Source organism: Ochlerotatus camptorhynchus, unplaced genomic scaffold (assembly GCF_037179485.1).
Source record: "Ochlerotatus camptorhynchus isolate MF236.1 unplaced genomic scaffold, CSIRO-AGI_Acam_v1.1 ptg000150l, whole genome shotgun sequence".
Lineage (NCBI taxonomy): Eukaryota > Metazoa > Arthropoda > Insecta > Diptera > Culicidae > Ochlerotatus > Ochlerotatus camptorhynchus.
The window spans coordinates 581,876-607,539 of NW_027040640.1; the positions used below are offsets into that span (position 1 = coordinate 581,876).

Consider the following 25,664-nt stretch of genomic DNA (forward strand, 5'->3'; position numbering starts at 1 on the left):
CGTCTACTTGAGAGATAGAAAATTGAAGTCTTGGACAAAGTTTCTTAAAATGACTTCATCTACAATGTTTTCATAAATGTTCATCAATTTCAACAAGACACAAAAACGTTTTTTATCTTAGTGTATACCTCCCTTAATCAAAAATGTTTACTTCTCAATTAAAGTTGTCAAAAAATGAAGAAACATTCTAAAATAGCCATGTTCCACTATTTTTGATTTCGTCCCACTGTGCGGTTGGGCGACCCAAGCGAAGATAAATTGCAGCCCGCAAAATTGAAATCGCAAGACCAGAGAGACCACCACCGCAACGCTTCGAACTAGATGAAAAGGAAGAAACACTATTCCTGTGCCCAGAACACCCCACTTGAATATTTATGGACCATGCTGTATAAAGCTTTCATTTTCTCTGTAGCAAAAGAAGCAAGGCAGATATAAAAAAAAAACTAAAAGATCCTGCATATAGTCCCAGTTTCCGCCATAATCATCATCGCCGCCGTCGTCGTCGTCGTCGTCGTCACAGGCAAGTTGGACAGTGACCCGAGAAGTACATTAGTTCCCACGGTCCACTTAAGGCTTAATCTTAGAGCAATTCCAGGCCAAATAGCAAATTTTTTTTTTTTATGAGTTTTCTGGCAATCAAGGAAAAACAAAAAGGATTTTTTTTTTTAATTCAAGTTTTAGAAACTTCAGTTCACAACAAAGTTCAAGATGATGATCTAAGAATATGCTCAAGATCAAGGGACTAGAAATTTCTGAAAAATGTATCTTTGAGATATCATACTCTATACACTGGATGTTAATTCAGGGGGAGAGGTAGCTCATCGATTCTTCCGGTTCGCCTCCTAGCATCGTGCTATAAGGTACCAGGCGATAACCAGGGTAGTTGATCGATAGCTCGATGACGTCATTTCGTTGGCGTCTGCAATGGGAAATTCTCATAGCAGGCGTTGACGATGGGACGTTGTCGAGTTGTTGAATAGCAACTATCGTGGTAACTCACCGATTACCTGTCGATCTGCCAAATTTGGAAAGACGTCTGCATTGAATTGTCTCATATAATAATATTCCGCCCACTATATCACAAGAAATTGCGAGTAGCTGAGTGGAATGGAGATAAGTTAAGCATTGGGTACAGGACCAAGTCTCCCCTGGGTGGTGCCAAAAGATGAGCGCAATAGAATCATCAAGTTGCCATAAGGCACGGAATGAGACTATTGCATGGCTGGGTAGTCAAAGTCTTCCATTCGTTAGTCATTTCAGGTGGATTAGAACAGGTTTAGGTGGGCGTTGGCCAGATTTGGATTTTTCAGATGTAATCCTGGATAGGACCCTGTCATTGAACGTCGCGTGAAAGTGGAACTTAATGAAGGCCTAAGTACTTTTTCATAGTTATTAGTTTTCGGATTTGAAAGATCGTCGGTTACAGTGGCCTGCTTACTGAGCAGAAAAACGCGGTCCCAGGTCCTTACATATCAAAGAGATTTATGGTAAAATCGCTTGTGTATCGTGTATTTTGCGAAACTCGTTGTTATCGTTGGTTCCGGGTTTGAGTCTAATCTCAGGCCCATCCACATTCAAGATTCGTCAATCGTTTTATTTGTTAATATGACTACATGGTAATAACAGCAACTCGGTGAACCCTGCTGCAAACCCAACCCTATTTAACAGCAACTCGGTGAACCCTGCTGCAAACCCAACCCTATTACCCAATATCCCAGTGATTCCTCGTGGAAGTGCAAAGGTGCTCTCGGCTTCCATCCAAGCGAGTGTCATGTCAACACAATCCTTCCCATTCCTTTCTTGACCTGTGTTCGGGCGCGGCCGGCGCTGGTATTGCCTAATTTAAGATCACCAGTTTTTACATATTGAGGATGATTGCTAGTCCCAAGCATCGTCTATTGGTTCTCTGTGTAATTACAGATGATCTGGCAGTAACAGAGTAGCAACCGTGGGCGGTCAATAAAGCTCAAGCTATACAGTGGATGTTAATTCATAAATAATATGAAAAGTTCTCAAGGCTCTAAAATCAGTGTCTGAATTTTTAAATTTAATTTTTATTAGTTTTTTTTTTAATTATGATTTATAATACGTCATATTGCCATTTAGTGCACGACGTGAGCAAATTTATTCATTATTAATCAATTAGTGCTTACTTTTTTAAGATAATTCGCAGACATTTGTGCCTCGTTGATTTATTTTTATTTGAGAATGATTTCACGAGGCCTGAAAAACTGTCTGTCTGTCTGTCTGTCTGTCTGTCTGTCTGTCTGTCTGTCTGTCTGTCTGTCTGTCTGTCTGTCTGTCTGTCTGTGTCTGTCTGTCTGTCTGTCTGTCTGTCTGTCTGTCTGTCTGTCTGTCTGTCTGTCTGTCTGTCTGTCTGTCTGTCTGTCTGTCTGTCTGTCTGTCTGTCTGTCTGTCTGTCTGTCTGTCTGTCTGTCTGTCTGTCTGTCTGTCTGTCTGTCTGTCTGTCTGTCTGTCTGTCTGTCTGTCTGTCTGTCTGTCTGTCTGTCTGTCTGTCTGTCTGTCTGTCTGTCTGTCTGCCTGTCTGTCTGTCTGTCTGTCTGTCTGTCTGTCTGTCTGTCTGTCTGTCTGTCTGTCTGTCTGTCTGTCTGTCTGTCTGTCTGTCTGTCTGTCTGTCTGTCTGTCTGTCTGTCTGTCTGTCTGTCTGTCTGTCTGTCTGTCTGTCTGTCTGTCTGTCTGTCTGTCTGTCTGTCTGTCTGTCTGTCTGTCTGTCTGTCTGTCTGTCTGTCTGTCTGTCTGTCTGTCTGTCTGTCTGTCTGTCTGTCTGTCTGTCTGTCTGTCTGTCTGTCTGTCTGTCTGTCTGTCTGTCTGTCTGTCTGTCTGTCTGTCTGTCTGTCTGTCTGTCTGTCTGTCTGTCTGTCTGTCTGTCTGTCTGTCTGTCTGTCTGTCTGTCTGTCTGTCTGTCTGTCTGTCTGTCTGTCTGTCTGTCTGTCTGTCTGTCTGTCTGTCTGTCTGTCTGTCTGTCTGTCTGTCTGTCTGTCTGTCTGTCTGTCTGTCTGTCTGTCTGTCTGTCTGTCTGTCTGTCTGTCTGTCTGTCTGTCTGTCTGTCTGTCTGTCTGTCTGTCTGTCTGTCTGTCTGTCTGTCTGTCTGTCTGTCTGTCTGTCTGTCTGTCTGTCTGTCTGTCTGTCTGTCTGTCTGTCTGTCTGTCTGTCTGTCTGTCTGTCTGTCTGTCTGTCTGTCTGTCTGTCTGTCTGTCTGTCTGTCTGTCTGTCTGTCTGTCTGTCTGTCTGTCTGTCTGTCTGTCTGTCTGTCTGTCTGTCTGTCTGTCTGTCTGTCTGTCTGTCTGTCTGTCTGTCTGTCTGTCTGTCTGTCTGTCTGTCTGTCTGTCTGTCTGTCTGTCTGTCTGTCTGTCTGTCTGTCTGTCTGTCTGTCTGTCTGTCTGTCTGTCTGTCTGTCTGTCTGTCTGTCTGTCTGTCTGTCTGTCTGTCTGTCTGTCTGTCTGTCTGTCTGTCTGTCTGTCTGTCTGTCTGTCTGTCTGTCTGTCTGTCTGTCTGTCTGTCTGTCTGTCTGTCTGTCTGTCTGTCTGTCTGTCTGTCTGTCTGTCTGTCTGTCTGTCTGTCTGTCTGTCTGTCTGTCTGTCTGTCTGTCTGTCTGTCTGTCTGTCTGTCTGTCTGTCTGTCTGTCTGTCTGTCTGTCTGTCTGTCTGTCTGTCTGTCTGTCTGTCTGTCTGTCTGTCTGTCTGTCTGTCTGTCTGTCTGTCTGTCTGTCTGTCTGTCTGTCTGTCTGTCTGTCTGTCTGTCTGTCTGTCTGTCTGTCTGTCTGTCTGTCTGTCTGTCTGTCTGTCTGTCTGTCTGTCTGTCTGTCTGTCTGTCTGTCTGTCTGTCTGTCTGTCTGTCTGTCTGTCTGTCTGTCTGTCTGTCTGTCTGTCTGTCTGTCTGTCTGTCTGTCTGTCTGTCTGTCTGTCTGTCTGTCTGTCTGTCTGTCTGTCTGTCTGTCTGTCTGTCTGTCTGTCTGTCTGTCTGTCTGTCTGTCTGTCTGTCTGTCTGTCTGTCTGTCTGTCTGTCTGTCTGTCTGTCTGTCTGTCTGTCTGTCTGTCTGTCTGTCTGTCTGTCTGTCTGTCTGTCTGTCTGTCTGTCTGTCTGTCTGTCTGTCTGTCTGTCTGTCTGTCTGTCTGTCTGTCTGTCTGTCTGTCTGTCTGTCTGTCTGTCTGTCTGTCTGTCTGTCTGTCTGTCTGTCTGTCTGTCTGTCTGTCTGTCTGTCTGTCTGTCCGTCTGTCTGTCTGTCTGTCTGTCTGTCTGTCTGTCTGTCTGTCTGACAAATGAAACAGGAATGTCTGAATAACTCGAGAACTAATCACGCAAATGGAACCAAATTTGGCATGTGGAGGTCATAGGGGGTAGCCCCTTAGATAAGAGGGGGGAGGGTACGTACAATATAGCATGCTTTATTTTTCATTAGCGCATAAACTCAAGCTTATATTGAATCCCGAGCAAGGCCGGGCACACTCAGCTAGTAACTAATAAATATACTTCGGCCTAACGTCCTTCAGCCTAACGTTCTTTGGCTTAATGACCCAACACCGAAGAAATAACAACGAAAAAAAGCTTGTATGACGTTGAATTTGTCTCCTCACTAGTGATAGAGAGTCACACGACGCACATTGGTGATTGGTCATTGTCATGAGTAATCACCAGGACTGGGAAGAGATGTCCATAGAATTTTGGAAAAAAAAAGTCCCAGTACGGCTGGGAGATGCCGAAATGTATTAACCCCAAATAAAGGGTGATACGGTCAAAATTTGGTCAAGGGAAAACGTGTGTAAATCGGTGAAATCGTTTATTTAAAAAATCAAATTAAATTTCTTTTTCAAGTTCAATTAGTATATAATTCAGGAAAAGTATTCAGTTAGGCTTCCGCTTTTCCAAATCCGCATTGCCGGGCCTTACGCTTGACCCCTGCCATCAGATTTTGTACAGCCACCTTGTCCACCTTCTTCGCCGCAGAAAACCAGTTTGCCTTGAACTGCTGCTCGCCCTTAGCAGTTTTTTTTGGTCTTCTTTAGGTTCCGCTTGACAATAGCCCAGTATTTCTCAATTGGGCGGAGCTCTGGCGTGTTGGGAGGGTTCTTGTCCTTGGGAACCACCTGCACGTTGTTGGCGGCGTACCACGGCCTTTTTACCGTAATGGCAAGATGCCAAATCCGGCCAAAACAGTACGGAACAACCGTGTTTCTTCAGGAAAGGCAGCAGACGTTTATTCAAACACTCTTTCACGTAAATTTCTTGGTTGACAGTCCCGGAAGCTATGAAAATGCTGATTTTCAAGCCACAGGTACAGATGGCTTGCCAAACCAGATATTTCTTTGCGAACTTTGACAGTTTCATGTGCTTGAAAACATCTGCTACCTTTCCCCTTCCTTTTGCCATATAAAACTCCTGTCCCGGAAGCTGCTTGTAGTCGGCTTTGTTGACGTAGGTTTCGTCGTCCATTACCACGCAGTCAAACTTCGTCAGCATCGTCGTGTACAGCCTCCGGGATCGCGCTTTGGCCGTCGTATTTTGTTTATCATCGCGATTTGGAGTCACTACCTTCTTGTAAGTCGATAGTCCGGCTCGTTTTTTGGCTCGATGCACGGTTGTAGACGATACATCCAGCTTATTTGCGGCATCTCGGAGAGAGAGGTTAGGGTTTCGCTTGAAACTACCGGCAACTCTCTTTGTCGTCTCAGCGGCTTCCGGTTTTCGATTTCCCCCCGATCCAGACTTCCTGGCTGTCGACAAACGTTCCCCAAACACTTTAATTACATTTGTAACGGTTGATTTGGCAACTTTTAGCGATTTTGCCAACTTTGCGTGCGAGTAGCTCGGATTTTCGCGATGCGCGAGCAAAATTTTGATACGCTGCTCTTCTTGCTTGGACGGCATTTTGACAACTGAAGAGTGAATTCCAAAATCAAAATAAGAGCAACATTCTACACACACACACCTTCAAAATGAGGGGTGTTCAGGTTTTTTAAATGCAAAATTGAAAGAAATACGTCAAGTTGATATTGACCAAATTTTGACCGTATCACCCTTTAATTCGTCAGATCTGGGCCGATCGACGATTGGAACGGATTAATACTGTCAGTTTGTTCCACGATTTGGACATCATCGGTCATCAACGATCCGGTCATTTTGCAGATGCATCGCTGTCAGCATCCTTCTATTGAACTTGTTCATCATAAGAGGCCCCGTTGCGATTGGTGACCTACCGATCGGTCAACTATAAGGCCTTGCTGAATTTCAGCAGAGTGAGTTTCGGTGCGCTCAGTGGTTTCCATTTGACCACTCTGAGCAATTTGCTGATTAGCAAGAGCCCGTGGGCTTGAAGGCCATTAGATTGTTGACCAAATTATGGACAAGCAGGCATTAGTACAAATTGTGCAAAACAGATTGTCGATGCGACAATGCGACTCATCCAGAGATTACGAGCTATCTTCTTGCATGGATGGCTCTGGATCCGCACTAGGACGCGTCGTTTACATGACCTTCGTTCATTTTTTTTTACCTCCATCGATCAGTTTACGACTTCGTTTCTGCATACCTACAAGGAATCAGTCATTAAAATTGACATCGAGTCAGAATCTTGTGGAACGGTCGTGTCTGCTTGAACACCGTATAGGTTTGATAGCTTCCAGTTTCTCTTTCGCCTTCTGCTAAGAAAATGAGAATTTAAACACAATCACAAATGTCATTTCAACTTTAGGGATGCCAAACTCATGGGATATTGACAATTTAATTGGCACACTTCGGCCTACTTCGGCACATTCGGCATACACTGGCATAGCGTTTGGTACAGCTAAATAATTTGGAACAGATGTAGATGTGCAGAGTTGACTACCCATTGCTGCAGACAGTAAACTTCTATATGGCCACGATCTCGAGATATATCTTATACAGAAAGTTTATGTGTGTACTAGTGCCGCGTAGTGATAGAGTTTGAAATAATATTATCATTTGGTCAACTGAACAACTTTGCTGAAAATAGTTAACCATATATATGGCCAGGATCTCGAAATACAGCTTATAAAGAAAATAGTTGCGCCACATAGTGAAAGAGTTTTGAACTAATATGGCCACCATCCGAAAGGACTTGGACACTTGAACAACTTTGCTGAAGTCAGCTACTTTCTTCATGGCGACGATCACGAGAAATTCTATATGTATATTATAACACCCGTCATAAGTAGTATGAAAGTGAAGCGCCTCTAACGGTGTAGTTCCCAATTAAATCTGAATCCAATGGCACAGGCTTGTTGGTCTAACCCATTACAGTAACTTTGTCCAGAACAGTAAAGCTTTATACATTGAAACAAATGAGATAATCCAACACAGCCCCCAAAGGGTGCCCCACTTCAAATTGCATCACGGTAAAAACGCTGTAGAAAATTACCTAGTTGACCGATCCTTTTCAAACTTTCAGATAATCAAATATAACCCATTAGTCAGCTTTTGGCATGTTTCTTTCATTCAACTTCAATACCATAACGGTACACTCGCACCTTACGCTTAACTCCACTCATTGGGCTCTGTACAACCCACTTATACTTCATGTCTTCCTCAGATTTGACCTCCTTGGGATGCTTTTGTAGTGCCTGCTTCATAATAGCCCAGTATTTTTCGATGGGACTTAGCGCCGGTACGTTGGGGAGGTTTATGTCCTTGGTACGAAAGTGACCCCGTTGGCTTCGTACCACTCCAGGACAACATTTCAATAGTGGCACGAAGCTAGATCCGGCCAGAAGATCGTAGGGCCCTCGTGTTGTTTCAACAGAGGAAGCAGACGCTTCTGACCTTGAGGTAGATCTCCCCGTTTACAGTCCCGGTAGTCACGAACGGCACACTCCGTTTGCCACATGAGCAGATCGCTTTCCAAATCATGTATTTCTTGGCGATCTTTGAAAGGTTCTGCTTCCTTACTTCCACCGGAACATCAAATTTGAGCTGAACGGTGAAGAAAAGTAGCCTCGGAAGCTGCCGAAGGTCCGCCTTAACGTAAGTCTCTTCATCCATGATGAAACAATGAGGCCTCGTCAGCATCTGGGTGTACAGTTTCTGGGCCCGTGACTTTCCCACCGTATTTTGCCGTTCGTCACGATTTGGAGCCTTCTGCACTTTGTACGTATGCAGTTCCTCCGGTTCTTGGCTCTCTGAACGATTCCGAGTTGTTTTCCGATGTCCCGATGAGAGAGTTGAGGATTTTCCAGGTGCTTGAAAACAATACACTCTAAAATACTTCTACACAATTTTTGAAGAGAAAATACCCAATGGGTAATTTTCTACAGCGTTTTTTTTTTCGTGATGCAATTTGATGTGGGACACCTTTTATTAGTGAAAATCTCATAAGCTGTGGGTATCCTTATTCGTGGTTAGTCCGTTAGTCGTGGAAAGTTCAGGAACTTCAAGCAATTTTGATAACTTTTTGGCCGTTCAATATATATTAATAAAATGCAGAAACTTTTTTAAGAACACAGTCCAGAAACTTCAAAGAGGTTGGGATTCCCAGAAATGCCAGAAAAGGGAAGTTTAATGCAATTTCTATAATTTTTGGCAAAATTAGACAAACTGCTCCATTAACATCAGAAAAACTTCTAGAAGTTTTGAGAATTTCATGGAATTTCTAAAAAACTAAAAGAAGTTCCGAAGACTAGAGAGTGGATCGGAACACTTCAAGAACGTTTAGAACTACGGGGAAGATTTATGTTCATTCAGATTAGTTCCGATCACCACCCCCCCCCCCCCTTCCCTCTAAGGAATTGACTGGATTACATCGAAACCGACCGCTAATAACGTCTGCATTAAAAAAAAATAGACTGAGACCTTGGCTATAGAAAAAAAAACGATGTTGGGATATTCTTCAGCTCCTTCTTCGCTTTTTCTATCAGTTGCTTCTCGGATTTGGTCACAAAATTGTTGGAATAGATCCTGCGTTTGAGGTTGGCCCAGAAATTCTTGATTGAGATTGGGAACGTTCGGAAAGTTTGCGTTCGGGCGGTCCACCTCTTCCAACGACCTTTGGCCAGGTCCGGCCAAACCACCACATCCTCTCCCACATGGTGCATCCGGATAAAGGTGGGCACTACCAGCAGTTATTTGGTACTGTAAATCTCTCCATTCACAGCAAGTCCCGAGGAAAAGAACAGTGGCTTCGACATCCCTTTCTCTCTAATAGTCAGCCACCGAAGAATAGAGATGGGCGATCCGCTCCCGAGCTGTTCCGTAGACCCGATTCTTTAAAGTGAGCTGATGACCCGTGGTTAACTTTTTGGGAACCGCAGCTCATCAGCTCACTGATATCACAAGCCTAAACCATTCAATTTATCACTCATAGCGGAACTTTTCAAAAAAGGACACATTACTCCATTTACGCATTGAACAGTAAACCAAGACGAGAGAGAACGAGAGAAATGTGCTACACGATCTTAATTTTCTACTTATTTATGTACTCGGCTCTTATTGCTGATGTTATTCCTCCAGCATATGTGCTCTCACCTCTCCTCCCATCATTCTCTGGGGGAGCGGAAGATCCCCACAAAAGCAAATAACCGAAAAGCGAAATGCAGCTCTCCAGCTTATCAGCTCAGCTCCGAATCTGAGTCATCGACTCAAATGATTCACTGAGAGCTGTTTAGGATGACAACTACTCTCGGACCCGTCTAGCTCTCGGATCCGTCGAGCTCTTCGGATATTTTTTTCTCTCTCTCTCTCGATTCTTCACGATTCAGCTCCGGATCCGGATCTGAGCTGATGATCTGGAGCTGATGCCGAGAATAGTGAGAGAAATTCTGCTGGAGAATTAACATCAGAAATAAAATTTGAATGTAGATTGGATTGTGTGCCACGATGTCAATCAAATCATCGCGTGTGACATAGTCGTTGTCGTCTCTCTCACTCTCTCGTAGTCGTTGCCGTCCAGGGTCAGATATGTTTCATCATTCATCACCACAACCACATCGCGCCTCGCCGGGAAAATTTTCTTGACCATTATCTTCAGCCGCTGCATCTGGGTGGTGGCCTACTGCTCCGAGACGGTCCATGGACTGGAGGTACTTTTTGACGATTTGTCCGGTTGCACTGACCTCTCGACCCAAGGCACGGAAGGATGTTGCCACATTTTGCTTGGTATTACGCTTCAGCTTCTGCTGGACCACTCAGGAACGTCGGATGGCCAGACACATCTAAATCTCAATCTGGTCGGAAAATCTAACGTTAACCCATCTACGAAAAATCTTGTTTCAACTCTTGCATCTAAATCCATCACTATTTGCAGGAAATCTTCAAAATCTTCATCAATCTTCTTTCTATCTACTAAGTGTGCGCGCATCTCATAACAGCAAAGCAAAAATATTCCTGCATCTTAGATAGAGTCGCCCCCTTGCTCTCGATGCTCTTTCCTTCGTCCAGCAAATCGATGCTCTTGCCGGATCTGCTGTATCCCATCGACTTCTCCTTCTTTCCTTTATTTAACGACTGTCTCTGTTTGGCAATCTAGTGCCAATCACCGACAGACATCGATTGCCATCCATTGACGGCAATCGAATGAGCAGGAAGGCAGATTCCTCACCTGCGTAGGATATCGTACCCATTCAACTCACATGGGCCGGAACCAACTGCTTTACTTCCTTTCCGAAGGAAGACGAGACCAGAGATTTTTATGCCTCAGAAAAATCCCACCGACCTCGGCTGGGATTGAACCCAGACCCATCGGGGTGTTAGAAAGCAGTCACGTTTACCACTACACCACCGGAATTCATTTTGTTTAGTGATCATGAATTTCAAGATTCATGACATAGAGCTTGGGATTAAACCCATGATTTTCTGTTCAGTAAGCAAAAACGATCCCTCCAGGGTCATCGAGCATCTCAGTACCATAACGCTTCGCGACAATACAGGACTACGTTTTCGCTTGATATGCAAATAGTTTTCGAGATTAATGTTCAATATCAAATATACAAATGATGGTGGTGATTTATTGTGATGTGGATGAGCTTGGGGTTAAATCCATGATTTTCTGCTCAGTAAGCAAAATCGATCCCTCCAGGGTCATCGAGTGTCTCATAATCCACAGCGCTTCGCGTCAAAGTACGAATACATTGATGAACTATCTATTATTGAATAACTATTATTTAGAATAATTACATGAAAAAAAATATAAACTACAAACAAGACGTGACTACTAAAATTTCAAAAAAAAATTCTCACAAATATATTTCACGCAACCAGGAATCTCAAAACCATTAGACGCTATAATGATATTCTGCACATGTTAGACACAAGAAGAGGCCAAAAAGCAAGCGTCCGACACACAAAACCCGCCAAATCCACTTGCAGTCACAATCAACGATTCTACGAATCGCGAGCGCTCACGAATCATAAAACCACCGACTGCGACACTCTGTAAGCAAAATTGACGGGCTCCATACGTCAAACACCCGCCCTCCAATCTCCTCCCGCATCCAACAACACAAATCTCCGTTACAACACCTAACGAATTCAATACTCCGAAAATCACTCATCTATAGCAAGTGAGTGGAAGCAAGCCTGCATGCAACCATTCTTCATGATACACTTTTTCTGCCTATCTTTCTATTAGGCCTGTGGACATGCGTTAGTTTCGAAATTTCTAACCAAACTGGGAAAATTTTCAGATCACAAAAAAAAACTTGAAAAAAAAACTTTCAAATGTAATTACAAGTAAAACAATTATTGATTATTTTGCGCAAAATGAGCAAGTAATATTAAATCTATTGTATTGTATGCTAATGCTAATTGACTGTTACAAAAATAAAATGCTTAAATAAAATAAAATATTAATAAAATTATATGCAAAATTTACTAGAAAATCATTACTTTATTGGTGAGAAATTTCTAATAAGCCCTCCCAGTTCCTCTGTATACAGAACAAATCTTATACTATAATCAGAATTGCTCAGTCTGCATGAAGCAGCCGATTTCATCAAGGAAGTTCTATTAACAACCAAGAATTAATCGTTTTAGGCATACTGAAGCATTAAGAAGGTGATATGTGTCACTATAGGAAATCATCATCGTTGCAAATATGAAGAAATTAAACATAACCCTTTGCTTCAGTACCGTCAACCTCCATGTCCATGGGGAGGGCTAAATTACGAAAACGGGGTATAACGCACATTAAATAAACTAAAAGAGCAGGCGACAGAGTGTCGCTGAAAGGAAATGAAAGCCGAATTGAGGCTTCGATTCAACTCGAAAATCGACGTTACTTCCATGAAAAGGAAGAGAGCAAAGCAAGACGAGAAAGTCCACAGCTAGGCTTTCGTTCTTAGCGTGCTTTGTTTTCGTTTTCGTATGTCAATACTTTTACTTGTTTTCGTACAAGGGGCAAACAAAGCACTTGATTGCTACTTTAGGATGATGTTTAACATCGTTTGAACAAAATTGAGCGCTCAAGGACTTTATTTGACCCGCTGGCGATAATAGGTAAAAGTATTGTCAGTGCCGTGATTTTCTCTATGTGAAATAAAAATAATTAATACTCAACATTTTAGAACTTCAAATGGTGCAATTACCCACCATGGGTGTCAGAAAATGGGAACCTTAGATTTTGTTTAATATGTGGTTAAAATAGTTCTTCGACTAAAATTAACTACTCCTGTAAAACCACGTGCTTATCATTAATATGAGAGGTTAAATTAGCAGATTCCTCAAAGACATTTTGCAGTATTTTATCGCCCTGATCATAACGTATTAAAAGACCGAAAATCAAGATACTGTCCTATCCTATCTAAACAAATTCTAAGCTGAGTTTGAGGTTAACGAGGGTCTTCCGTCGCAGATAAACTGCCTAGTTATGAAAGAATGCTGGATAAATGTGCCAACATTCTTCACAACAATTGTTCAGAGATTTCGCAATAACAGATAATGGCATCCCATACATTCTGCCAAATTGGCAACTCCATCTCATATCTCATCATTATCACCTTACTAACAAATGGTAAACCAACCACTCTTCTTCTTGTTGAACTTAACCGGGGAGAAAGTCCACACCAAATTCACCCAAAAAAGTGAATAAGGGCTTCGAAACATTATGTTAGCCCTCAATAAGCCTTATATAGTAAAAAGGCAAAATAACGGGGTTGTTGATACACCACTACTAGCACAAAAAATTTTATAAGCACAAAAAACTTTTCCAATCGCCAGTCAATTCGACGTGGACTTTTCCCGAAGAAAAGCACTCTCGGTAGATTTTCCCACCCAGAAGGGATAAGAAGAAGCCCCTTCACTTCCGGATCACCGTTCATCTTTCACCTCTCCTCCCACATTCATTCATCATACGCCGACAAACATGGGCAAACATTTGCTGCCCCAAACGTTCCATCGCTCGCTATGAATGAATTATGAAGGAGGCATGCAGCATCAGCCAGCCGTGGGAAACGTGCTGTGTCAGAGAGGTGATGTACCCCCGAGGAACTGTAATGGAAATGGGTTTCCGCAGAAGTGGTCGGTTCCGAAGGCTGAACGAAGATGTTTTCCCTTTCTTGAAATGCAGAAGTGTGGAATTTGAGGCGGCTAGAATTATGTAAACGCCAACTCAGAACTCATAACCACCGTCTGTCTGACTGCTGCCTGAGTGCATGTCAATTACACGTCAATTGTGTTTGCGGAGCTTCCCATCTTCACAAAATGTGGCAATAAGTAACTGACATATGCTGAGTCAATGTTGTGTTAGGAGAGAAAAAGGTGAATTTGGATGGAAATGAATATTTGAATATTCGTTGGTGTACATATTTTGTATGATGTGCCAAATAATGCAAAATTATCTTAAAACAAACGTACATTTCTCCAACGCCTTATTCTCTTCTGAAATTTACAGAATCACTTCCAAAGAATTCTTTAGTACTTCAAGCCAGTTTTAAATTTCAGATTATAAAATTACATCAGAACTCAAAACAGGATCAATGCCAGCCAGACCAAGAGCTCTGGACCACATTAGCCAAAACCGGCCCCCAGGCCCCAAGCCATGCCCGGAACTGATCAACCGCGGCGCCAATGGCCAGAATTGATTTGGTTATCATATTTTGTAATAATTTGTTCTGTCACATGATAGGTTTTATTCCTTCCCTTTCAAATTTTGTATCATGGCTCACATTCCCCGTAACATGTTCTTGCTACATTTCCAGCACCAGTTGACCGATTCTAAATCTGTTCAATAATGTTCTATGGGCTAGGCTATGGAATCATAATATAAGCTGTACTTTGCATTAGGTCCTTAGTAACATTGACAGATTCTCTTCGTCGACTTTCTCTTTGGTTCTGCATACAGAATAGTTAAGCAACATTGTCGTTGTTCAACGTGATGATCCAGAATTAGGAAGCATTCGAATTTGTCTTGACGCAATACCTCTCAACAAAGCATTGAAAAGACCTCACCTTCAATTTAACACACTGAATGACATCCTCCCGGAGCTAGGAAAGGCTAAAATCTTTTCCAATTTCGATTCCAAAAGTGGTTTTGACATTTTGAGTTGGATGATCCCTAGCAGCAAACTCCCAACGTTTTGGACACCGTTTGGAAGGTACCGATGGACCCGTTTGCCAATCGGTATTTTATCGGCCCCCAAGATTTGTTTTAAACAGTTGACAACCCAAGGGGCTGGTCACTTCGCACAGTGTGCCAAATATACAGATGGGCACCCCAAATTTTTATGGTATTTAAAGTTACTGGCAACCAATGCTGAGATTTGTCATTGTCATTGACAGACTTTTGCGTGATAGTGACAAAATTGTTTTTCACATAGTCAATGATAGACTTGATCCTCAAAAAAATCTTTGTCAAAATCTCATTCATTTTTTCGTCAATGACAAAGATTCACCTGGTAACAGAAAGGGTAATTTCTTGCATTCTGAGTCACATTATTGTTATCCAAGCTGTTCAGGACGTAGATGCTTGTTCACTTTAATGGCTCCATGTGATTGTTTTCCTCAAGCCATTTAATTTCATATTAAATTTAGCTAATAAACAAATCAGCACATGTTCGTCGCTGACAAAAATGCCACTGACAATTGACATGGTTTGCCTTGACGATGACTGTTAGCTCAAACGAGTGACCAAAGCAGAATTTTGAGTATCACCGTGTATTGTCGAAATTGTGCAGCACTGCTGGCAACACTCTACTATATCTGCGCCTGCTCTGGTGCATGTCAAGATAGAGCTGGAATTAGAACGTAGCAGCTTTTGTGCCCTGTTACACGAAGGGGGTGGGAAGAGCTATCTGCAACAAAGGAACAAGATTTGCTAGCGGATCTGACTGAATTTCTCCATCGAGGTCTGTTGACACTAGGGGTGTTCAGCAGACACAATCACAACAGAAGCAGAAATCATCATCGGTGAAGGCCAGCTATGGCTCAACCCAAACGTCTGGGGGACGCTCCGTGGTCTGCTCAACAAATCATCCGCTTTATCAGTGCAACGCTTTCCAACGGCTGGAAGTTTCAGACAGAGATGCTCTTCTGAAGACACACTCGCTCTGCCGGAATTGCTTCAAAGCCGGACACTTGGCTAGGGAATGCCAATCCAAATATTCTTGTCGGCACTGTAAGGGTCGCCACCACTCACTGGTGTGTTTCAACCCAAAAGAAGATGGTGATAAACGGGTATCAGCTGCTGCTGGATGCAACAAACCTTTTCCTCCTGAAGATCCATCAAAATCTCGTTCCATCCAAGTAGCTAGCATGACAGCTACGAATGCATTGGTGTCTGGTACGGTCCACCAGCATGCATCACAGGTACTGTTGGCAACGGCTGTCGTTATAATTGAGGATGACAATGGCTGTCGCCATCACGCTCGCGCTCTTCTGGACTCAGGGTCGGAGAGCAATTTTATCACTAAGCGATTGAGTCAGCTGATGAAGGTAACTCGCGACCGAGTGGATATATCGGTGCTCGGGATTGGACAAGCGACCATCAAGGTCAAACAAAGGGTACACGCATTGGTGCGCTCACGAGTGTCTCAGTTCTCACGTGAACTAGACTTTCTGGTTCTCCCGAAGGTGACGGTGAACCTGCCAACAATCAGAGTGGATACGAATGGATGGTCGCTTCCAAGCGGAATTAAATTGGCTGATCCCGCATTTTTCGAACCGAACGCAGTGGATCTCGTTCTCGGTATCGAACACTTTTTCGATTTCTTCGAAACTGGTCGAAGAATGTCCCTGGGAGAAGGTAATCCAGCTCTCCATGAGTCCTTATTTGGATGGATAGTAAGCGGTGGTGTCTCTGTTCCATCTCGCTCTCTCCAAATCACATGCAATGTATCGATGCTGGATGAGTTAGATGCATTGATCTATCGTTTCTTGTCCTGTGAGGAGGTTGAGTCAGGCAAGGCTCACTCGCCGGAGGAAACACAGTGTGAAGACATCTTTGACAGCACAGTACAACGAGGTTCGGACGGTCGGTACACCGTCTCATTACCGATGAATGAAGACGCCGTCTCACGGGTGGGCGATTCAAGGGACATCGCATACCGGCGTCTCCAAGGAACGGAACGCAGACTGGCTAAGGATTCATCGCTTCGGGAACAATACAATGCTTTTATGGAGGACTACATCAAGCTCGGTCACATGCGTGAGGTGGTTGAAACGGATACGGAGTTGGTTAAACGGTGCTTCCTCCCACACCATCCAGTCATCAAGGAGGCTAGTACCACAACCAAGGTGAGGGTGGTTTTCGACGCGTCGTGCAACGGAGTGTCACTCAACGACGTGCTAATGACAGGGGCAGTCATTCAGGAGGACCTTCGATCCATTACACTCCGCAGTCGGACAAAACAAATCATGCTTGTGTCGGACGTTGATAAAATGTTCCGACAAATTCTTGTTCACCTACTGGAACGTGCATTGCAGTGCATTCTGTGGCGCTTTTCACCTGCGGAATGTGTTCATCTGTACGAGCTCAACACCGTGACATATGGTACTAAATCGGCACCTTTCCTGGCGACAATAACGCTCAAACAGCTAGCCTTGGATGAAGAGGCACAATATCCACTCGCAGCGAGAGCGGTTCTCGATGACACCTACATGGACGATGTCATTACAGGGGCGGACGACGAAGAAACAGCAACCACATTGCGGGTACAGCTGAACACAATGATGTCAAGTGGTGGATTCAAGCAGCGGAAATGGGCTTCGAATTGCCCAGCGGTGCTGGAAGGAATTCCGGAGGAAGACATGGCGATTCGGTCGTCAGAAGGGATTGTTTTGGATCCAGATCCCTCAATCAAAACACTGGGGCTAACTTGGATGCCAGTCTCCGATACTCTCAAGTACCAGTTTTCAGTTCCTAGTCTGAACCCTGATACATCGCTCACTAAACGATACGTGCTGTCAGTAATTGCCACACTGTTTGACCCTCTGGGGCTCTTGGGAGCTGCCATAACATCGGCCAAGATATTTATGCAACAATTATGGGCATTACGTGACGGACAAGGTCAAAGGCTTGATTGGGACCAGTCGCTACCATCGACGGTGGGTGAGCCCTAGAGAAAATTCCACGAACAGCTACCACTGTTCAATGAAATACGCATTGACCGTTGTGTCATCACTTCGAATGCTGTCTCGACGGAGATCCACTGTTTCTCGGATGCCTCGGAGAAGGCGTATGGAGCATGTCTGTACATGAGGAGCAGAATGTCAACGGAGAAGTGAAAATTTGTCTTCTTACCTCCAAATCAAGGGTAGCGCCTTTGAAATGTCAAACAATTCCCCGACTGGAATTGTGCGGGGCGCTCCTTGTGTAATAGGCCATGTGATATCTTTCTTAGACATCGACTAGTCGCCGTGAGGGTTCACATAATGAATGTTTATTCTTGTATCAGTTTGGTTACATCTTACTTAAACTCTACACATCTTCATAATTCTACACAAATAACAATTAGGTGGGGAGGCGCTTGGAGTTGCCGTTTTAACCAATAAGAGTTCAATTAGAAATTTGTCAACAAGAGAGAAGTCGACGCTAAAACAAATGGGAAAGAGAGTTCGGCGCTGTGACTTGTAACATGATGCGCTTGGCGTCTGTCAGGCTTATTGGTGCATAAGCAAGAATTATCGATTGGCTATAAGTGTCGTGTATGGGAACAAATGTGGTTCGGAGAAGGAAGAGTCAATTTACGGTTCGCTATCTGGGAATGTTTTGAGGTGACGAAAACATGGGTCATCGTTTAGTGCTGCATGGGAAAATGCGTTCGCAATAATTTAATTTGAAGTGGTGTTTTACACTTGTGCAACTAAGCAATCAATTGTAAACCTCCACCGAGCTGATGGTTTGAAGTATGAGAACTTTTGGTTTGGATTGTGGGAATGTCTGGGTTTTGTCAATTGTGTCAATGTAAGGATTTTATGAACTGTGGGAATGTTTGGAACCTTGAAGCATGAGCTAATGAAGGCTTGAGGATAATGTGTGGCATGCATGTTTCATGTCACTGGCGTTCATGATAATTTATGATAATTTGGAAATATTAGAAATGCTACAATTTGGGATGCTACACCTTCCCCCTTTGGGAGAATGATGCAATGAAATGAAATCATTCGTCATAGGCTTTTCTCCAAGTACCTCATATAAAAATGTTCTTAATTTTTAATCCTAACCGAATTTCGCACTTCTTAGTTCGTGACTAAGATTTTTTTTTTTTTTTTTTTTTTAGATTTTGATTGTTCTGTTTTTGTGTACTTTTGTTACTTTTTGTGTTTCTTTATGTTTAATTTTGCAGTTTGGGTCATCTATTTCGGTTACAATGAATGGTCCTAAGTAAAATGGATCAAGTTTTCTGCGGTTTTCGTTACTGAGATACACTTCATCTCCTACTTTTATATCGATTTTATTTGTATTTCTATTGCATACTTCTTGTCTTTTTGTTTTTTGTTCAAGTAAATTTTGTTTTGCTACTAAATTTGTATTTTGTAATCTAAATCTGAGTTCTTGAAAGTATTGTTCTGGATTATATAGAGGTTGAATTGGTGTATTGTTATCCGGTAAATCATGTGGTAATATAGCTTTTCTGCCGAAAACTAGTTCATATGGCGTATAACCATGTTGTGTGTTTGGTGTCGTATTGTATGAGAATGCATAAAATTTTGTCCATTCATCCCAGTCTAAATGGTGAGCATTGGTGAAGGATCTCAGATACTCGTTGAGACATCTGTGATTCCTCTCCAATGCACCTATTGTCTGAGGGTGATAGGCTGTTGCAAATGTTTGTTTAATTTCCAGTAATTTACAGATCTGCTCAAAAACTTCGTTATTAAATTCGGTACCTTGATCAGATTGTAACTGAAGAAAGTTTCCATATATCAAAATAAAATTATCTACTAATGCTCTTGCCATTGTAGAGGCTTCTTTAGTTGGTACTGGTATAAGAACTATGTATTTTGTAAGGTTACATTGTATAGTTAAAATGTATCTATTTCCATTATTTGTCATACCAAATGGTCCTGCAGTATCAATCGAAAGCAATTCGAAAGGTTTTGTAGGAGTCGTGGTAATAACAGTAGGTTCCTTGGTATGTCTATAAATTTTGTTGATTTTGCATTTTTCACAATTTCTCACAAAATTCTTTATATTGTTTTTCATATTTTTCCATGTAAATTGTTCTCTCAATTTTAAATATAATCTATGTTGCCCGATATGTCCTCCCGTAGGTGTCATATGGTGATTGATTAAGATATCATTTATTTCATTTTGGTTCTGCAGAAACTTTGGTGGTTTATATAGTACCAGCTGGTAATTAGAAATGGCTCGATTCGCGATTTCCTTTAATGTTTCAATTGTAATTGTTGTAAAAAGCTCATCTAAAATAGAGATGGCGACCATGGTTCTTTTATATTTTCTCAGTAGTTTTTCGATTTCTAGAAGTGCAAACTCTAGTGCTTGACTTCCATTTGTATTTTTATAGCGCGCGCATTTTAAGTTTACGTTAATTTCTCCTAAAATTTTTCTATAATTATGGTTAAATAATGTCATCTTCAATTGGTTGTGGTGCACATCACATCCAATCTTAAGATATTTTCTAACTTCCGAAGGATTCTCGGTTTGCCAAGCCGTGAGGTGATCAGTCTCATAGTCTGGCATCGTTGAACTATCGGGTTTTGGTGAATTCGTGTTTTTGAGTTTTCTTGTCATGGCCCTTGTGTTAACCATGAGAACGGATAATGTTTTTAATTCTTCTGATTTTACAGGTATACGTGATAATGCATCAGCACACACATTTGATTTTCCTGCTAAAAACTCTATATCGAAGTCAAATTCTTCAAGGTCTAATCTCATCCTTGTCAATTTTGATGTCGGTTTTTTCATACTAAACAAATAAACTAATGGTCTATGATCTGTTTTAACAGTAAATCTTCGACCATATAGATATGATTTAAAGTAATCAACAGCCCAATGTATGGCTGTTAATTCCTTTTCAATAATTGGTTTCGAACGTTCCCCTTGGGTGAAACTTTTGCTAGCGAAGGCTATTGGAAAATCACCTTCCGGATAGCGTTGGGAAAGTACTGCTCCACATGCTAAATCAGATGCATCCGTAGTCAAAATAAATTCTTTAGAAAAATCTGGATATCGCAAAATTTGTGGTTCCATTAAAAGTTTTTTCAATTTTTGGAAACTATATTCTTGAGTATCATTCCACTGGAATGTTACTCCCTTTTTAAGCAACATATTTAAAGGTTTGGCAATGTCTGCGAATTGTGGTACGAATTTACGGTAATAATTGCAAAAAGCAACAAACCTACGTACTTCATCAATATTAGTTGGTCTGGGGTAATTTTTCAATACTTTAAATTTGGAATCGTCTGGAAGAATTCCTTTATCTGTAATTTTGTGTCCGAGGTATGTAACTTCAGTCAAGAAAAATTTACATTTCATTGGATTCAATTTGAGATTATAATGTCTCAATCTATCAAAAACTGTATTTAAATTACTAAAATGATGTTTTTCAGAACATCCGATGACAACGATATCATCAATGTAGATAAATGCACATTCAGGTGTTAATCCAGCCATCGCGATTGTCATCATTCGCTGGAAGCTATTGGGACTAACATTCAAACCGAATGGCAACCTTTTGAAATGAAAATGACCGTTAGGGGCTGAAAAAGCTGTGTACTTTCTAGACTCATGATCCAATGGTATTTGGTGAAACCCCGCCATTAAATCTAGAGTGCTGAAGTACTTCGCTCTCCCTAATTGGTCTAAAATAACATCAATACGTGGCAATGGAAATTTATCTGCCAACACTTTTTTATTTAATTGTCGAAAATCGACTACCAATCTCCATTTTTTTGAATTATCATTGCTCTTCTTAGGCACTAAAAGAATAGGTGAATTATACGATGAAACTGATGGTTCAATTATTTCATCGTCTAGTAGTTTTTTGATTTGATTGTCAATTTCATTACCTTGTGAATGGATAGTTTTATAGTTTGGAATATAGACCGGTACTTGGTCTTTCAATAAAATGTTTTGTGAATAAAAATTGTTATGAGTTAATTTTTCATTCTCTAAACTAAATATATCTGAATATTTATCAATCAGATTTTTTAAAGGTGTATGAACATAAGAAGGTATTTCATTAAAATTTATTAGGGAAAGAATTTTATTTGTTCTTTCAGATTTGTTATTAAAAGTTCCTTCACTTGTATCTACTTTTAAATATTCGTTTAAAGGTTCACAAGTAGGTCTAAAATTAGAAATTGCTACTTGTACAGATGTGGTATTTATAAATTTAATGTATGGTGATTCATGGGATACAATTGTATTTCCACAGAAAACACCTGGTAGTATTTCCTGTGAGAGCACAACTGTATCCTCACTTACACAGAAATGTGGTAATTTTCTGATTACTTCACATCTTGGTGGTATTATGATATTATCATTCAATTTGTCCTCAATTGGTATGGAGATAAATTGATTGTTAAAATTAAAATTTAATAGCCAATTATTATAATCGATAGTACACCTGTACTTGATAAAGAAATCGCGTCCAAGTATACCATCCGTATGTATAGGTATTAGTTCATCTACTAGTTGGAAGCAATGCGCTATAGTTAAATTATTATCAAACGTAAGATTAGTCATAGTTTCAGCTATCGTTTCAGTTATTCCGTCAGTTACTCCTGAAATTTTTAGTTTTTTGTTAAAATCTACTATTTGCATTGGGGAGACTTTTGATACTTTAAAAAGAGATACGTCAGCTCCACTATCTACAATGAATGTACATTTGCAGTTTGCCATTTGGACGTACAATGTCACAAAGTTAACCGCTTTTAAATTTATTGTATAAATTGTCTTGCAGGGTATTGACCCTGGTTCGTTTGTCCTAAAAAATTTAAGTTTTGTTGTGGTGTTCCTGCTGGAACTGTTAATTGTGATGGGTCCCTTTGCAATGGTGGGATTAAATATCCTCCATTGGGCATGTTTGTCCCCATCGGTTGTGGATTTTCCACGTTTGTCATATAAACTTGTCGAGATCTGTTATCTCGGCGACCTCCTCTGGTGTAATTTCCAGATATATTGTTTCTATTTGGAAACCGTGCTTGGAATCTGTTGTTTGTGCTATATCTGTTATTGTTATAATTATTACCATTATTGTTTGAACGGTAATTATTGAATCTATTATGGTTGTTAGAGGTATGATTTCCAGTTCCTGTTCTGCGTCCACGATAATGTCGGTCGTTGTTGTTCTGTCTTTGAGCATTGAATGACATAATTTGTGTTGGGGTTTGTACGGAAGCTGTATTTTCTTGCACTTTTTGTAAAGCGTCTTTTATATTTGTGAAGGTTCCGGCCTTCAAAATCAATTTTGTTTCAAAATTATTGACTCCATTAATAAGAGCTTCAACTCCGGCTTTCGTTGCCATTGATTTAGCAACTTCCTCGGGAATGCCTTGTCCCAAATAAATGCTTTTTAATTTATTAGATAAGGCATCAACTTCATCGCAAATCGTATTTGTATCGCCTTTCTGTTTAGTGTTTTTCAATTTTGCTAAGATGTTCTCTGGTGAAATTCTTTCAGAGCATCTTGCTTTTACATCATTCACCATGGCATCTATTGTTACTAGGTTTTCAGGTAAGCCAATTCTAGCTTTTCCTGTTAATCTTGTTTTTAAGAATTTGACAGCCATTGGTATTTGTTCTGCTGTCACATAATCCTTCAATAGATTTGCTGCGTCAACAAACGCATCTAAATTGTCAGCGGTACCATCGTACTGTTGTACGATGGCTGTTGCTGTTTTGATATCGAACACTTGTGGATTTGCCATTTTCTTTTTTGAATTAACTTGATTAATAAAAATGATTACCAAAACACATGATTTAAAGGATAACGTTTTCCTGGCGTTTTTCAATTTGAATTGTAAAATATCATAAATTGCATTATATTCTAAACGTGTAGCCTTAATCAGAAATTCTAGTTCCTGAGTGTTAATTGAATTTTCATTTTTTTGTAATTCTTGATTAATTTCTGAATATATTTTCTTAATATTATTAATTTTTTTGATAATTGTGCACCTTAAATATGTTCTATTGGGTGCTTTTTTCAAATTTAATTGAATTTTTGCTAATTTACTAAGGAGAGTTTCAATGCTCTCAGGAAATTCTGTTGTCATGTGAGTTTATTCAATTACAATTAATGAATCAAATGAATTAAAATTTTAAGATTGTTTTTTTTTTTTTTACCTTCATTATCTTCTGCTTAAAACATCTTGGTTGTCCTCGCTCGTACCCGTACCTCAGATGGTTGAAATCCCGCCTGCCGGTCCTCCGACAGTGGTCTCGCCTGCAGTTGAATTATTTTTTGATGTATTTTTATCACTTCACTTCTGCGTCTTAGTTCACTCATTGTTTTTATTTTAGTCAAAATAAACTAGTCCGTCAACTATACGGTAGTTTGGATATTTCTTCTCGAGGTACACTGTTTTTGGATCACGACAGCAACGATTTTTATCGCAAACACCTAACTTGTGCTGTAAATTCGCGATTATGTCCATTTTCTGATGATGTTCTGCCAGGGCTGTAATCTCTGCCCAAAACTGGCGTATTTCTTCTAATGACATTTTTCCGCTCATGATGTAAATTTTGCTTTTCAGCCACAGTTATGTCGTCTTTCAATTTTTGTTTTTGTAAAGTTCAGTGTGTTCACTTTTCGCGCTCACTTTTCACGCTGTTCACTTTTCGCACCCGCGCATCTTCAAACGTTCACGCTCTGCAAAGATTGCAGTCTAGCAGCTGTTGCTGCTACTCGCTCAGTGCGGCTGGTGTTGTAGCCGTTAAAAATTTTCAGAGCACCGTAGCCTAAAGCTACTGCCGCGAGAATGCACAGAGCCACATTTTGCGTTGTTAAATTGTCTGAACTTGCACTATTTGCGGAAGTTGAGATTACTTCATCCGCGCTGAACCAACCCATATTGATCGTTTATTGTCACTTTTGTTGAGTACTACTGGCACTGAAGGCACTGAATTTTTCACTGATCACAAGGTTTCAACTTTAACTTTTCACAGTATTCGCGCCACTTGTCAACGGTCAGCCATGTAATAGGCCATGTAATATCTTTCTTAGACATCGACTAGTCGCCGTGAGGGTTCACATAATGAATGTTTATTCTTGTATCAGTTTGGTTACATCTTACTTAAACTCTACACATCTTCATAATTCTACACAAATAACAATTAGGTGGGGAGGCGCTTGGAGTTGCCGTTTTAACCAATAAGAGTTCAATTAGAAATTTGTCAACAAGAGAGAAGTCGACGCTAAAACAAATGGGAAAGAGAGTTCGGCGCTGTGACTTGTAACATGATGCGCTTGGCGTCTGTCAGGCTTATTGGTGCATAAGCAAGAATTATCGATTGGCTATAAGTGTCGTGTATGGGAACAAATGTGGTTCGGAGAAGGAAGAGTCAATTTACGGTTCGCTATCTGGGAATGTTTTGAGGTGACGAAAACATGGGTCATCGTTTAGTGCTGCATGGGAAAATGCGTTCGCAATAATTTAATTTGAAGTGGTGTTTTACACTTGTGCAACTAAGCAATCAATTGTAAACCTCCACCGAGCTGATGGTTTGAAGTATGAGAACTTTTGGTTTGGATTGTGGGAATGTCTGGGTTTTGTCAATTGTGTCAATGTAAGGATTTTATGAACTGTGGGAATGTTTGGAACCTTGAAGCATGAGCTAATGAAGGCTTGAGGATAATGTGTGGCATGCATGTTTCATGTCACTGGCGTTCATGATAATTTATGATAATTTGGAAATATTAGAAATGCTACAATTTGGGATGCTACACTTGCGTCAGAGCTCTTTGAAAAGGTTGCACAATCGATTCGGTTCAAGGGAAAGTCGTTTTTCTGGACAGATTCCACCTGCGTTCTGCGTTGGATAGAAGCTCCTCCAATGACTTGGACCACCTTCGTTGCAAACAGAGTTTCAAAAATGCAGTCCATTACCCAGGAATCTCAATAGCGACACGTTCCAGGAATTCAAAATCCCGCAGATCTTATCTCCAGAGGGATTTCACCGGAAGATATCGTGAACAATTCGTTCTGGTGGCAAGGACCGAGCTGGCTAGAGGAAGAAGAAGGTCAATGGCAAAGCCTGCCACATAATTCACCAACTGGAGAAGGAGATGAAGAAAAAC

General features: G+C 41.2%; 2 protein-coding genes across 2 annotated transcripts in view; one reads left to right on the forward strand and one right to left on the reverse strand.

Moving 5' to 3' along the window:
* sNPF-R (short neuropeptide F receptor) overlaps positions 1-25,664 on the reverse strand; it is a 437,511-nt gene that overhangs the window by 201,680 nt on the left and 210,167 nt on the right. The gene's annotated exons all lie outside the window — the stretch shown is intronic.
* On the forward strand, positions 15,715-17,520 carry LOC135701095 (uncharacterized). Its single transcript, XM_065221803.1, has one exon. The coding sequence runs from the start codon at positions 15,715-15,717 to the stop codon at positions 17,518-17,520; it is 1,806 nt and encodes a 601-aa protein (XP_065077875.1).